Source organism: Carettochelys insculpta, chromosome 2 (genome assembly GCF_033958435.1).
Source record: "Carettochelys insculpta isolate YL-2023 chromosome 2, ASM3395843v1, whole genome shotgun sequence".
NCBI classification, from domain to species: Eukaryota; Metazoa; Chordata; order Testudines; family Carettochelyidae; genus Carettochelys; species Carettochelys insculpta.
Window position 1 is genome coordinate 108693732 of NC_134138.1, and position 15086 is coordinate 108708817.

The 15086-nt window shown below is 44.4% G+C and overlaps 1 protein-coding gene across 1 annotated transcript in view; it reads right to left on the minus strand.

Moving 5' to 3' along the window:
- Nucleotides 1-2289: 2289 nt before the first annotated feature.
- FBXO15 (F-box protein 15) overlaps nt 2290-15086 on the minus strand; it is a 56641-nt gene continuing 43844 nt past the window's right edge. The window contains exons 9-10 of the mRNA XM_074985861.1: nt 14802-14926; nt 2290-2696 (exon numbers count right to left, since the gene is read on the minus strand). Of these exons, the coding sequence (XP_074841962.1) occupies nt 2427-2696; nt 14802-14926 (395 nt within the window). The 3' untranslated portion in view covers nt 2290-2426. The remainder of the gene's footprint in view (nt 2697-14801; nt 14927-15086) is intronic.

A 15086-nucleotide genomic window follows, 5' to 3' on the forward strand; every position in this document is an offset into this window, starting at 1 on the left:
TAAAAACCAAGGATCAGACACTCTGGGAGACATTTGTATGTACATTTACCAGACAGTGACTAAATTCCAAACATTTGCCAGAGCCTACATGGATAAGTTTCCTCTTTTGTGCAGCTCTGGGCATGAGCATAAGGGCTATGTGGGAACCATGCTGCAAAAGCAGATCCCACCCACTATTGTTCTAACTGAGCATTGTTTTAAATTGGTAGCAGGATACACTCAATTTAACAAAAGGAGTCACTACATTTGTAGTACAAAGGTCAAATCCTTAAACTCTGCGATTGTTTAAATAGTCAGCCATATATGCAAGTTTATTTGCCTCCTTTCTATATATTAACTGATATTAAAGCAAATCATTTTTGCCAAAATTAAATACAAGTCACAGAAGCCAACAAATAAATAATTGTGGTCAGACAATCTTACCTGTAATACGTAGCACTTTGAAACATCATAAAATATATCTATTTGTAACAAACTATACATGAACTTTATATACATTACTAAAAAGACAAAACTTTGCCCAAGTTAAACACCTCCCTCAGGCAAAACTCCAATGGATATTAAATAAGGTGTGTAGGATTGAGCTGTAAAGGTACAACCACGTAGCCGAAAATATTAAGCATATAAGACAAAATTTTCAAACATGTGCCCACAGATAGATAGTACAATTCCTATTTTAGGTGCCCAACCTTATATTTAAGTACCTATGTTAACTACATCAATAGGAGTTGATGACACTCAGCTACTCTGGGGAAAAAAATAGATCCCTTATTTAGGGACCAACATATCAGATTCAGTTCCTAACTCTAGGTCTCCATGACTGAAAGCACTGACTGCAATACATGCAACCAAATTAAAACGATTGCATTTTTTTTTCCTCTGACCCAATAGCAGTTTTAAGAGTCAGCTTTAAGAAAAGGGTCTATAGAAGTCTTGCCATTGGCTAAGGTCTTCTTCCTAACAGTGGTCATCTCTGTGCCTTTCAATCCTTAAAGCCTCTACCATAGTGAATTTTAAATTGTAAATTATGATTAAAAATACTTCCCCTGCATAAGTTTCGTCATTCATCAACAGCTTCTCACGAATATCTAAGCAACAACACCACAGAGGTTCACCCAATACTACTCTGACATTGTTTTGCTACTTCAGACTTCATAGGCTTGATTCTTTCCAATGTGGCTTCTACGTGTTTAGAAACAGTGTAGAAGATATAAATATGGTGAGATAAAACATTAATTTACATTATTGTTACACTAGCCCCTGCTCTTTCGAAAGGGGGATGCTAAAGAGATACTTCAGGGTCTGCTAACGAGATGCTGCAATGAATTTGCAGCGCCTCATTAGCATAATGGCAGCTGCAGCACTTCAAAAGTGCCACTTTCAATCGCACAGCTCATCTACATGGAGTCCTTTTCAAAAGGACCCCACACACTTCAAAATCCCCTTATTTGGTTATAGGAATAAGGGGATTTCAAAGTGTGCAGGGTACCCTCGAAATGGACTCCATGTAGACGAGCCACACGCAATTGAAAGGGGCACTTTCAAAGTGTCGCGGCCGCCATTACGCTAATAAGGCACTGCATATTCATGGCAGTGACTCAGCATATCCCAAAGTGTCTCATTAGCATCCCCCTTTCGAAGGGGGGGGGGGCTAGCATAGACACAGCCAATATGTTTCAGAAGCAGCGTTACATATCTGATCATGCCAGAGGACATTGTATAGAGAGACTGACCTTTTCACATCTACCACGCTCAGTACTAGCACACATCGTGGTGCCTCACAGGAAAGAAAAATCATTACTGTTTGTGTTTAAACTTTTCTGTATACTAACAAAAGCGAAAACTAAAAACAAAAATAGAGATTTGACTGCACTTCCTAGTTTGCAACAAATGAAACACAAAACAACTTCTTGCACCTGGTTCATTTTGACCTTTATTCCCTTTCCTCTTACCCCGAAAAAAATCAACTAGGCTGCGTCTGCACTTGCATTCCTCTTTTGACAGAGAAATGGAAATGAGAGAAATCAAAAACACAAATGAAGCACTGATTTACATATCTTGTGCTTCATTTGTATAATCTCTTTTCAGAAGAGAATCTTTCGAAACCAAAAAAAAAAGCAGTGTAGACAGGGCTCTTTTGAAAATAAACCCCACCTTCAAAAGAACCCTTCTTCCTATTTTGTTTTTGGGAGAAGGGTTCTTTCAAAAACAGGCTTATTTTCAAAAGAGTCCCATCTACACTGCTTTTTTTCTTTAAAAAGAATCTCTTCTGCAAAGAGGTTATGCAAATGAAGCACAAGATATGTAAATCAGTGCCTCATTTGCATTTTGATTTCCCTCATTTGCATTCCTCTTTCAAAAGAGGAATGCAAGTGTAGACAGAGCTGTAGTTATAGCAGGAAAAGCAGCTATTCCAATTATTAGAATCAGTATTTTGTTCCAAACCAGCTATTGACCTTTTCAGTGCTTAGATACAGTATCAGATTGACTATATAGTATTCCTTGCTTTCTTCTATCCAAACCAGCTCAACATGGACTTTTCCCTCTGAATCTACATACTGTAACTCATAGTTCTGGCCCATATAATCATAAAAGCAGGATGCCTTGGAAGAAAGTTTCATGTAGACTGGGGCACTGAAGCACCAGAAGGGTTTTTCCATTTCATCCAAGAGGGTCACATCCATCACGTAACAATTCTAAAAACACAAGCAAAACACATTAATTTCCTATGTAATAGTATATATCATAGAAACCACAAAGCTACCTCCCATAGTTCTTGCCTGGTCAGCCAGAACTACTATTGGGGCTTGTCTACATTCCCACCTTCCTTCAAAGGAAGGATGGTAATTAGGGTGTTGGGAGTTTACTTACGAAGTGCTGCCGTGCATAGACAGCACTTCATTAAGCAAATTCCCGCCACGGCAACTTCGAAGTTTTAAACTTTGAAGTACTGGCACACGTCTAGCCGCGGCGCACCCGCCGGTACTTTGAAGTGCAGGGGCAACTTTGAAGTCCCCTTACCCCTTAAAATTTTGTTAGAACAAAAAGGTTTGTTTAAAACTTTGAAGTTGCCGCGGGGGGGTAATTTTATTAATGAAGTGCTGCCTATATGCATAGGCAGCACTTCATTAGTAAACTCCCAACACCCTAATTACCATCCTTCCTTCAAAGGAAGGTGGGAGCGTAGACAAGCCCTTGATGTAAGATGGAAGTCTCCCAGAGGCTGCAAAGGATTTGGTATGGAGTTTCTAGACTGTCCACTGTAAAAGGAGTATATAATCTGTTTAACTGAGAAGGCTTCCAACCAACAGAAATCTAACCTGTGCTTGCCAGTGGTAGCCTCCCACCAAGCACACTGTGATATCAGCCAAGACTGTAAGTAATGTTTTGAACATTTTAAAAAATGGTTATATAGTTTTAGATAGTATAACAGTTTACTAATAATTAAAACAGTAAGATCCCCCCCATTATGAGCAAATGGGTGGAGCTTAAACTGAGGCCCAGGATTTCCATAGGCCAGGCAAAATCCTGATATAGGCTCAAAAGAGCTCCAAGGCTGTAGAGAAAATAAATAGACACAAAGCAGAGGTCTGCCCTTAAAACAAAAATATTGGAAGACATCCTCCTGCTTAACCTTCTAGGAATAGGCAGCATGTGTAGAGGTTTTGTTGATTCCCAGCAGGACAAATAAGATATATTAATCTTCCTTTTAAATTAGATACTAAAAGCAAATTAATTTTTCTCTGAAAAATGATTCTTTAAAACCATGTATACAATATTAAGGTGTGCATCAGTCAACATATAGACTTCTTGAGTGTTTTAGTGCAAGCAGCATTTAAACGCTTGTACATTAAAGGCTTCTTCAGGTGTACAACTACTAGACAGACACACACACACCAGGGCTGTGTCTACACTTACAAAAAACTTCGAAATGGCCATGCTAATGGCGAAATCAAAGAATACTAATGAGGCGCTGAAATGCATATTCAGGGTCTCATTAGCACGCTGCCAGCCTTGGCACTTTGAAAGTGCCGCGTTTCGCTTGCCCCTGGTTTGTCTGCATGGGGATCCTTTTCGAAAGGACCCCGCATGCATTGATATCCCCTTATTCCTACCAGCTGACCTCTGTTTCGTGCCTATTTTTTCCTAGAAGCTGATAGGAATAAGGGGATTTCAGTGTTTGCGGGGTCCTTTCGAAAAGGACCCCCGTGTAGACAAGCCGCAGGCGAGCAAAGTGCCGCGGCTGGCAGCATGCTAATGAGACACTGAATATTCATTTCAGGGCCTCATTAGTATTCTTAGATTTGGCCACTAGCATGGCCATTTCGAAGATTTTTTGTAAGTGTAGACATAGCCCAGATGATGTGTCACTGCCAATCAGCAACGGGTTCAGAACTGTTAAAAACAATTCCCGTACTCTGAGTGAGGACATACAATTTCAGTTGGTGAGTCAGATCATATTAATTATGTTGTTGATACAAGCTATCAGATGCTTCTCAGCCATAAATACAGAGTAAAAAACAAAAGTAATTAAAACAGGCCATTTTTCAAAATATAAGAGAAATATCTGGCTCATACTTCTTTATTCATATGCTAATCAAGTCAATGCAACATTTCACATACAAAGTGATCTCCTGAGGGAGGTCTCAGCAATTTTTTCTCTCTTATGCTTTTGATTTTTAACCCTTCTTAGTGAGAAGATCCTGTCTTTCATTATTGATTTTGTAGTTCAGTTACAGTGATGTTCTGTTCAGATGCAAAGAGATTAACAGTACTTTCAAATTAGTCTGGTTTTAAGACGTCCTATTTTACCAATATGACATGACACATAAGGCCAGGGTGGGAAATTATTTTTGAGGTGGAGGGAGACATTCCAAGAATTTGTTAAGTGGTCAAGAGCCACACTCATTGGCATTAATGGAGGAGGTGCAGGGCCTGGGCTGGAGGCTGGGTGCAGAAGGGAGCTTAGGGTATGGAACTGGGGTGCAGGAGGGGGTGTGGCATCTGGGACCGAGTCTGGGTGGAGGAGGAGGTTGTGACCTGGGGCAGGAGACTGAGATGCAGGGGGTTGGGTTGTGACATAGGTCAGGAGGAGTTGTGACCTGGTGCAGGTGATTGAGGTGCAGGGTGTGGGAGAGTATCATGTGATTGGATTTCTGTGTTGGATATGGAAGCCATTTTATGTGCCCAGTGTATCTATTGGCCCCGAATATTGTGCTGTGGAGGCCATGTGAGGTGCCTAATGAAAGCTGAGGACACCTTGAATCTGTGTATGCTACTTATATGTCTGTATCATGTCTGTAGGTAACATTATAGATTTTAGCTCTGTAGCTGTATTAGATATGTTTCAGTACTAAGATTCACAATGGGAGTTGGATCTCCACCACAGCCAGGATGAATGAATTATAAAAAAGGCTCAGACGGCCAAATCCACATCTCAGAAATGTGGGATTTGTCAAAGGAATGCTGCCCACTGGTCAGGTGACCTGGACTGAGCAAAGGAATTGCAATCAGATGCCCAGACATCCATTCCACCTGCCATGTCTGCCATGTACATGACTGGAGCGTGCTATCAAAACCAGCGACCAATGGCAGTTTGCCACAACAGACTACCTGGGTCAGGTGGGGCAGACTCTCCATTGCCTAATGGGAGGGAGAAAGGGTTTTTGTTCTGAGATAAAACTATGAGGTGGACATAGCAGTGTCCATCTTGGGGAGAAAGAGAAGTTACTCACCTGTGTAGTAACGATGGTTCTTCGAGATGTGTCCCCGTGGGTGCTCCACCGTAGGTGTGTCGGGCTTGCCCCGGCGCTGCAGCTTGGAATTTTTCAGCAGTCTCCGTCGGGTCGCGTATGCGCCGATGCGCGTCGTTCTTTCGCATGCTTACGGTCATGTGCGCAATCCGGTCCCCGCTAGTTCCTGATCAACCGCTCCGGATGCCTCTGAAAAATACTAAAAACAGAGCTCCGAAGTGGGGAGGAACGGGTGGGTAGTGGAGCACCCACAGGGACACATCTTGAAGAACCATCATTACTACACAGGTGAGTAACTTCTCTTTCTTCTTCGAGTGGTCCCCGTGGGTGCTCCACCGTAGGTGACTACCCAGCAGTAACCCCCCCCAAAAAAGGAGGTGGGTACCCAATTTATGCGCAGCTTGCCCTTGAGAGGACTGCTGTCAACAGGCGTGTATCCTCATCAAGCATCCTGTGCATGGTGTAGTGCTTGGCGAAAGTGTCGTAGGATGACCAAGTCGCCGCTCTGCAGATGTCCCTCAGCGTGATTCCTTTGAAGAAGGCCGTCAATGCCTCCATCGCTCTAGTGGAGTGAGCCCTGAGCGGAACTGGTAGCGGAGTCTTACGAAGCTCATAGCACAGTCTTATACATGCGACGATGTGGCTTGAAATCCTTTGCGAGGATAGGCCTTCCCCTTTTGACCTGGGTGCGAGGGACACCAGGAGTCTGTCCATTTTCCGGAAAGGCTTAGTCCTATCTATGTAGAAGGCTTACGCCCTTCTTACATCTAATAAGTGCAGCCGAGCCTCTTCGCTTGAGTTGTGAGGCTTTTGGTAGAACGAGGGAAGTATTATCAGTTCGTTAATATGGAAGTCTGAAGAGACCTTTGGAACAAAGGCTGGGTGTCGATTTGGGGAAATCCCCATTTGCGAAACACTCGACGAAGCAGGTCGGGACGGATCTGCCACTCGTGTGTGGGCACAAAGTGCCTGCCGAGCTGGTCCGCCTTTATGAAGCTCGTAAGGTTATGTTGTTGGCAATGCACCAGTTCCACAAGTGGACAGCCTCCGCACAGAGTGCACGAGATCTGGCCCCTCCTTGTCGGTTTGTATAAAACATAGTGGAGGTGTTGTCGGTATTTACCCCGACTACTTTCCCGCGGAGGTAGTGCCGAAAGTGTCTGCACACATTGAACACTGCTCTGAGCTCTAGTATGTTTATATGCAGTGTTTTCTCTACGGGGTACCATAAACCTTGAGTGGTCTTGTTGTTCATGTGTGCTCCCCATCCCATATGGGATGCATCTGTTGTGAGAAAAACAGTAATATGAGGTTGGCGGAAAGGCACCCCTACTAGCAGGTTTTTGGGGTTTGCCCACCATGCCAATGACCTCCGCACCTTCACTGTAGGTGATACCATCCCGGGAACGGAACGGGATGATGGTTTGTACACGGTCGCTACCCAATGCTGCAAGGCTCGCATGTGCAGTCTGGCATTTTGTACCACAAACGTGGTGGTCGCCATGTGCCCCAGCACCTGTAGACATGTTAAGAATGGAACAATGGGGCTGTACGTTATTATTTGTATCAGAGATTTGATGGCCCGAAAACGGGCATCGGGCAAGTATGCCCTTGATGTGACCGAGTCTATTCGGGCTCCTATAAATTCTATGTTTTGTGAGGGCTCGGTTTTTGACTTTGAGAGGTTGATAATGAGGCCCAGTGAGGCAAATGTGTTTGTGGTGATGTTTATCATCCGCAAGACCTCCTCTTTGGAAGGTCCTTTTAACAGGCAGTCGTCCAAATAAGGAAAAATGAAGACACCCTGTCTGTGCAGGTATGCTGATACGACCGCTAGGGTTTTGGTGAAAACTTTTGGTGCCAAAGAGAGGCCGAATGGAAGGACTCTGTACTGGAAATGCTCTTTGCCCACTGTGAACCGGAGAAAACGCCTGTGCGCCAGATGAATTGTGATTTGGAAATACGTATCCTGTAAGTCGAGGGCTGCAAACCAGTCTCCATCATCTAGTGTCGTGAATATGTAAGCCATTGTAGTCATTTTGAGGCACTGCCTGTTCAGATACCGATTGAGGGCCCTTAAATCCAGGATGGGTCTCCAACCTCCTGTCTTTTTCTGTATTAAGTAGTACCGGGAATAGAAGCCTTTTCCCTGGAATTGTTCCGGTACTCTCTCCACCGCCCCTATGAATAAGAGGTGGTCCACCTCTTGTTTTAATTTTATGTGGTGAGAAGGGTCCCTGAGAAGGGGCCCGGTGGGAGGATTTGGCAGCGGCAACGATTGAAAGGGGATTGTATACCCCGTGGCTATAACGTCCAACACCCATTTGTCCGTAGTAATGCTTTGCCATTGGGAGTAGAATGGCTTGAGTGGATGGTGAAACATGTTGGGATTGGCACTGAGAGATGGTGTTGGCTTTGCAGTCCCCGATATACCCATCAAACCTGCTGTCTTATGTTTTGTCCAGAGGGGGCGCGGCCCTGCTCTGGTCGACGTCTATGGGCCTTGTACTGTTGCGACTGTTGTTGGCGCCCCGATCGTACCCATGTTGAAAATGAGTGCGTTGTGGTTGATAGCTGTAACGCCGCTGCTGCGTGTAAAATTTCTTTCTTCTGTATAGTGGGGTATAAATACCCAGGGTTCTAAGTGTAGCTCTCGAGTCCTTACTAGAGTGTAGAACTGAGTCAGTTGATTCTGCAAATAATTTTTGTCTGTCAAAGGGAAGATCTGCGATTTTTACTTGCAGATCCTTGGTTATGCCCGACGTCTGGAGCCACGATTCCCTGCGCATCACCACCGCGGTGGCTGCAGAACGAGCCGCTGTGTCCGCTACATCCAGGGCAATCTGGACTCCTGCTCGTGAAGCTGCATATCCTTCTTGAAAAATTGCCTTGAGGACTGGGTTTTTTTTTTTGGTTTTTTTTTTAATATCCTCAGGGAGGAAGTCCATGAGGGAGGTAAGCTTAGAATAGTTGTCGAAATTGTGGTTCGACAAATGAACAACGTAGTTCGCCATCCGTAGCAGTAAAGTAGATGACGAATAAACCTTTCTGCTGAGGAGGTCTAATTTCTTTACATCCTTGTCTGACCCTCCAGATTTATACTGGGACGTTTTGGCTCTGTGTTGAGAGGATTCAACCACTAGTGAATTAGGCTGTGGGTGACTGAACAGGAATTCCATACCCTTGGCAGGGACAAAGTACTTTTTATCTGCCCTCTTGTTAGTAGGAGGGATGGAGGCTGGGGTCTGCCATATGTCAGTGGCTGACTCCAAAATTGCATCATCCAGTGGTTTGGCTATCTTAGATGAAGCCGGAGGTCTGAGGTTTTTGAGGAGTTTATGGTGTTTCTCCTGTACCTCTGCCACTTGAATGTCTTGTGATTGAGCCACCCTTTTGAACAGTTCTTGAAATTGCTTCAGGTCATCTGGGGGAGAGATATCCCCAGGAACAACAGCTTCATCTGGGGAGGACGAGGAGGCATCGCTGTGATACCTCTCCTCTAAGTCCTCGGGCTCCTGACTATGTACATATGGTTGTCCTTTGAAGTTTCCAGATGGGGTTCCAAATCCTTTGAACCAGTCTCAGATTGGGAAACTTGTAGTGTTCCCCCAGGTTGAAGCTGTGCACTGAGATACTGGCGAGGCGTTGACGGGGATCTACGTCGAGATGCAGAACTTCTGTGTCGATGCCCCGTTTAGTGATGACAACCATAACAACAAGGGCAAGGTCCCGGTGATGGGCACCTGGACCAGGACCTGAAAACGTAGGGACAATGAGCAGAATAACGTGACCGTCGAAATAATACTGACATGGGCGGGGATCCCCTGCGATAGTATTCATAGGGATCCCTGCTTGAAGTTGGGGAAAAATGCCCATATCCAGGAGATGGCTGTTGAAGAAAAGGAGATGGGAGCCTGCAGCAGACAGATGGGGTTGAATATCCGGGGGAGATCGCGGTGATAATGGCAGCGCAATAACCTCAGGGGGTGGGCTGCAGTGCCGGGTCTTTGCTTTTGCTTTCCCCCTCTCGGGTGCCGCAGGAAGTCTGATCGGTGCTGGTGGGCTCGGCACCGTAGTCGGTGCCCTGCTGGGTTCCATTGCCCCCGGTGCCGCGGTCGGTGCCATTGTCCTCAGTGGGGAGACTCGTCCGGCACCGCTGGACTCTGTGCTGGGTGTTCTCGCTCCGGTGCCATCGGAGCCATGAGGCTCGGTGCCGTGGCAGCCGGTGCCGATCTTTCCAGTGCCTGCATGGCCTTCGGTGCCGCTTCCTTAGGAGCCGGAGGCCCCTGTATGGGCACATGCGTTGCAGCCTTCCCAACAGAAGAGGCCAGCGGGCCCAGGCCCCGTGCTCCGCTCGTCCCGCTCAGAGAGGTAACTGGCAGGGATCAAGCTGGTGAAGCTTTCCTCTTCTTGTGCACAGAGGAGGTTAGAGAAGCCGCCTTCCTCTTGTGCGAGACTGAGGAGCCCTCCTCATGGGGCTTTTCTGATGTCGTGCGCTGAAGGGCCTTATCAAAAGGAAACATTTTGAGCGTCATCTCTCTGTCCTTTCAAGCTCTAGGTGTTAACTTAGAGCGATGAGGACACTTTTGGGGGACATGGGCTCCCCTGAGGCACCGAATGCATTTACTGTGCCCGTCCGAAGCGGGCATGGCCTCCCGGCACGCTTCACACTTTTTAAAACCCGGTGAAGACATTGTTTGGTTTTAAGTCTTTAAGATCTTAGTACTAAAAGGGCACTCAGCAGCCTATTAAGGCGGCAATCAAGAACAGTTAACAGTTAGATAAGCAACGTTGAAGGGGTTTCAAACAGCAGGCCCGCCCGCAGGCGGCCGCTGAGTCCTTTCTCTCACTCCCTTTCCTTTAAAACTATGTACACTGTAAAACTATAATAACTAGATAACTATTAACTATAATTATAACTATAGCAACAAGTAAATAGAGTTTATCTGTCTCAGGCGTTGGAGCCGGAGAGGATTCCGTCTGCAGCCGTTGGCGGTTAAGAAGGAACTGACGGGGACCGGATCGCGCACGTGACTGTAAGCGCGCAAAGGACCGACGCGCATCGGCGCATGCATGACCCGACAGAGACTGCTGAAAAATTCCGAGCTGCGGCGCCGGAGTGAGCCCGACACACCTATGGTGGAGCACCCACGGGGACCACTCGAAGAAGAAAAAGTCTTTCATCTTTTGCTCCTGTTCCAGTTCCAAGGATCCATTTTCCAGCAGGCTGACCCCAGCTGGACAGATCTACACTTCTCTGGTAATTAAGACTAGGTAGCCTGGATCCTTACCCCTTATGGGGTGGGCTTTCAGAGACTTTCAAGAATCAGCATAAAACATCACTGGCCTATATCAATAATTGTAATTGATGTACGTAGAGTATCGCTTTAACAATTTTTCTCTCTAACCCTGTTTTTTTTTTTAAATAAAGCTTTATAAGTTTAGATCTAAAGGATTTAGGTAAGCATGTTGCTTTTGGGTAAGATGCAAGTATATACTGACTGGGGACTGTGGCTGGACCCTTTGGGACCCAGGAGAATCTGTGCGGATTGGGTGAAATAGGTTTAATAACCTCTCACCTGAGTTTGGGGGTTGTTGGTGTGGGCTGGTACAGCAGCTGCAAAGTCTGTAGCTTTGCTTGTGTGGTTTCTGACTGGCCAGTGGGGCTGGCAGAGATACTTTTGTGGCTTATTGGATTTACCTTAGTGAGAAGGAAATCCCAACCTGGGGCTGTAAATGGCCCGGTTTTAATCAAAGATACTCTGGATTGATTTCTCTAGCTGTGCCCAGAAACCCCATCATGTTACATAGTCGATATGGGTACTGAATGGAGGCAGAAGGTCTGGGTTACGTGAGGTAGATGGGCAGAGGGCTGGAAGGAGGGAGGGAGGGACTGGGGTACCGAGGATTCCTCTAGATGTCAGATGCTTAACTGGGCGACTCTTGGCCAGCAACCCAGCAAGTTCCTTGCTTTCCATGCCCCAGTAGGCTGCTCAGAGCAGCTGGTTGCAGAGCCATGCTGTCTGTGAACAGCTGCAAGCCCGAGGGGAAGGGACAAAGGGGTATTTCAAGCACTGCCTGTTCTTCCAACGGGCAGCTCCCATTGGCCAGAAACTGGCCAATGGGAGCCATAAGACTGAGCTGGATCACAACTGTTCACAAACAGGGCCCCACAGATGGCTTTTCTGAACATCATACTTGGGCAGGGAAGGCAGGGAGCCTGACTGAGGCTTCCACTGCACTCAGGAGCCAGAGCCAGTGCCCTGGCAGGCCAGACCCAGCCCATGGGCCATATTTTGCCAGCTCTGCATTAGGAACTCCTTATATCAACGTTATTTGTGCTTTAAATCAAATAATGCTCGTTGACTGTTGAAAGACATTAACCTTAGAATTATTACTTCATCTGTACATAAGATATCCCATAGATATCCCATAAAACAATCCAAGAGTCAATGAAATGTTAAGGTAGAGAAATAAAGCATTCCGAAGTCTGAAAATGCCCTTATGCATATGCTTTATATTATGGTCTCTCTTCATATCAAATTACTTTGTCATACAATATGTAGTAGAGTGGATTATAGAGCCTTGCACATAAGATGATACAATACAGTACATACAACCTTCAGAATTAATTTGCTTTGTAGATCTTGATGGGACTTAAAATTCAAGCCAAGTTTGAAGAAAATCAGTCTCATAAGTTCAAACTTCATAGATTTTAAGGATGTTATTGTTTTCTGACCACTTGCATAATACAGGCCAGTTAGGAGACTTCAAATCTGAACAGTGTAGACTTTGAAGTCTGTGTGCGCCTGATTTTCCTCCGACCCTCTAAATATCAGGGTTTCCATTTAGATAAATTGTCTCTGTTTTCTAAGGAGCAATTATGGATGTCTCAATTACCAGTGGTGATTTTAAGTTTCAGCCAAATTGCTTTTGCCCGGTGTGCATATCTCATTCCAATAAAAAAAATTATGCACATTGACAGAATTGCTGAAGATAGAAATAAACGTAACTTAAGTATTTTAAGTATCAATGAAATTATCAAAACACATGAAGGCTGAAGAAAATTAACCACACCACTACTTTGTACTATAACACTGCACATATGAAAACATCAATTAATACAATATTTGTAGGGAAAAAAAGGGAATATAAAAATAAACATTTTACATCACTACAATGAGACAGAATTAAGATAGAGAACTAAGGGTGAAACTTCTATTTCTTTTGACAGCTTGATTTCTCATTCTTTGAAGTTACATTAAATAACTGTGTGCATGAAATACATTTTTACAAAAGAAAGTAAAAAAGTGTACCAGTCAGGTGTAAATCCCAAAGCTTTATCATCTTTATCTTGATACTTTTTGAATTCAGCACACTTTTCAACAAGACCTCCTAAGACCATCTCTTCTCCAGGCCTTTTTGCCCTGATTCAGTACAGTACATCATGTAAGTACAGTAGGGTCTCAACAGTCAAGAGGGTTCCGTGTTGAGAACCCTCGTGAATGTTGAATTTCGCAAATATGGCAGCCACTCCCTGCCTGGAGCCCAGCTGCTGGCGCCACTGCCCAGAGCCCCAGCAAGGTAGGAGCTGCTGGTGCTTCCTGCCTAGAGCCCCAGCAAGATAGGAGCTGCTGGTGCTTCCTGCCTAGAGCCCCAACAAGGCAGTAGCTGCAACCGGCACTCCTACCCAGGGCCCCAGGGAAGCAGCAGCTGCCAGCGCTCCCTACCCCGGGGAAGTGGAGGCTGCCAGCACTCCCTGCCCGGGGGTCCCAGGGAAGCGGCGGCTGCCAGCGCTCCCTGCCCCAGAGCCCCGGGAAGCGGTGGCTACCAGCCCTCCTGCCCAGAGCCCCAGGTAAGCGGCCACTCACGAATAACTGAATTTGTGAACCTTATGTTAGCAAACGTTGAGACCCTACTATATGTGCTTACATCCCATTGGCCTTAAGCACATCAGTAATTCCATGAACTTAATGGGATGTATAAACATGCTCAGAAGTTCTGTATAAAAAGGGCATAAACTCTAGGTCAACAAATTCAAGAGCCAATACAAACTTTTAAAAACTCTCAATAAGTGGATTAAAAGTCATCTACTGTGAATAATATTTCTGGCTTTAAAATATCGCAGCGCTAAAATTTTCATGTACAACTATTTCTAGATTCAGCTATTTTCAGTTTTCCAAGCACCTCATTCCAGACTGATAAAAATGGAAAGGTGTATTTTCATATATGTAAAACTAAAAACAAACAAAAGAAAACGTTCTACTGATCTTGCAGATACTGTAAGAAGAAATCTCACCTCTGAGCAAAGATGAAGTAAAGAAAATTTCAGTCAAAAAAGAATTTGAGAATATTGCAGACAATGGAAGACTGAAGACTCAGTGTAAATTACAGTCCAGTCTTAACTGTGGTATGTATTCCCAATAGAAGCTGGGGTAAAATTAATAAATTGTAAGCTGAAATTTATGCTTGCAATTGCACAGGGCAACTGATGAACGCTAAAGCACAATGAAGGCAGTTTCACACGTACGAATCAAATACTAATTCACTCATCACACCACTACTTTCTGCTCAGTTTGCCTATCTGCAAAACGGCAACTCCTATTTAATTGTGTTTTCTCTGTCAAAATTATACCAAAATGACAAATTCAAGCAAAACCTTTTTAGTATATATACATTTTAGGACTGTTTGAAAGACTTGTGCAGCAATTACTTCAGATGTATTTATTTAAAGGTTTCTGAGCCACAGAAGTTAAGTATGTTAAAAATGTATTTTTAAACACAGTGCAGTATATCACTCCAATCTCCTTACTGAAAAATGTACATTTGTAGTTTTTGGACAGCCCTCCTTTAGGAATTTAGCATAACAGAGTCCTAGGCAGGCATTTCTCCAGAAGAGTGTATTCGCTTCACAATCTCCACAGCATCTTGATTTTATGAGACATTTTTACAAGTTAAACTACCCAAAACAACTTTGTAACATAATTAGCATGCACATCACTCCTTTTTGAAATAACTATTTGCAGAAATCAAACATTACCAATTTACCTGTATATTGCCTTCAAACACATCAGTTCTCCAGAAGAAGCCGACTTTCCCAGCAAGAGGTAAATGTTGTGAATTTTTTTTTAAATTTATAACTGTAATCCTCAAGTATCCATTTTGAATGTAATCTGAAAAGATTAACAATATATGCATAGTTACAACAAAACAAATCATATTAGGTCTATCACTCAGGGAATGTTCTTACCTGTACCTTCCCGTTCTTTAATCCCTTTATTCATCTCTTACCCATGAATACTTTCCTCAAGAGCCAATAAATCTTCATACTCA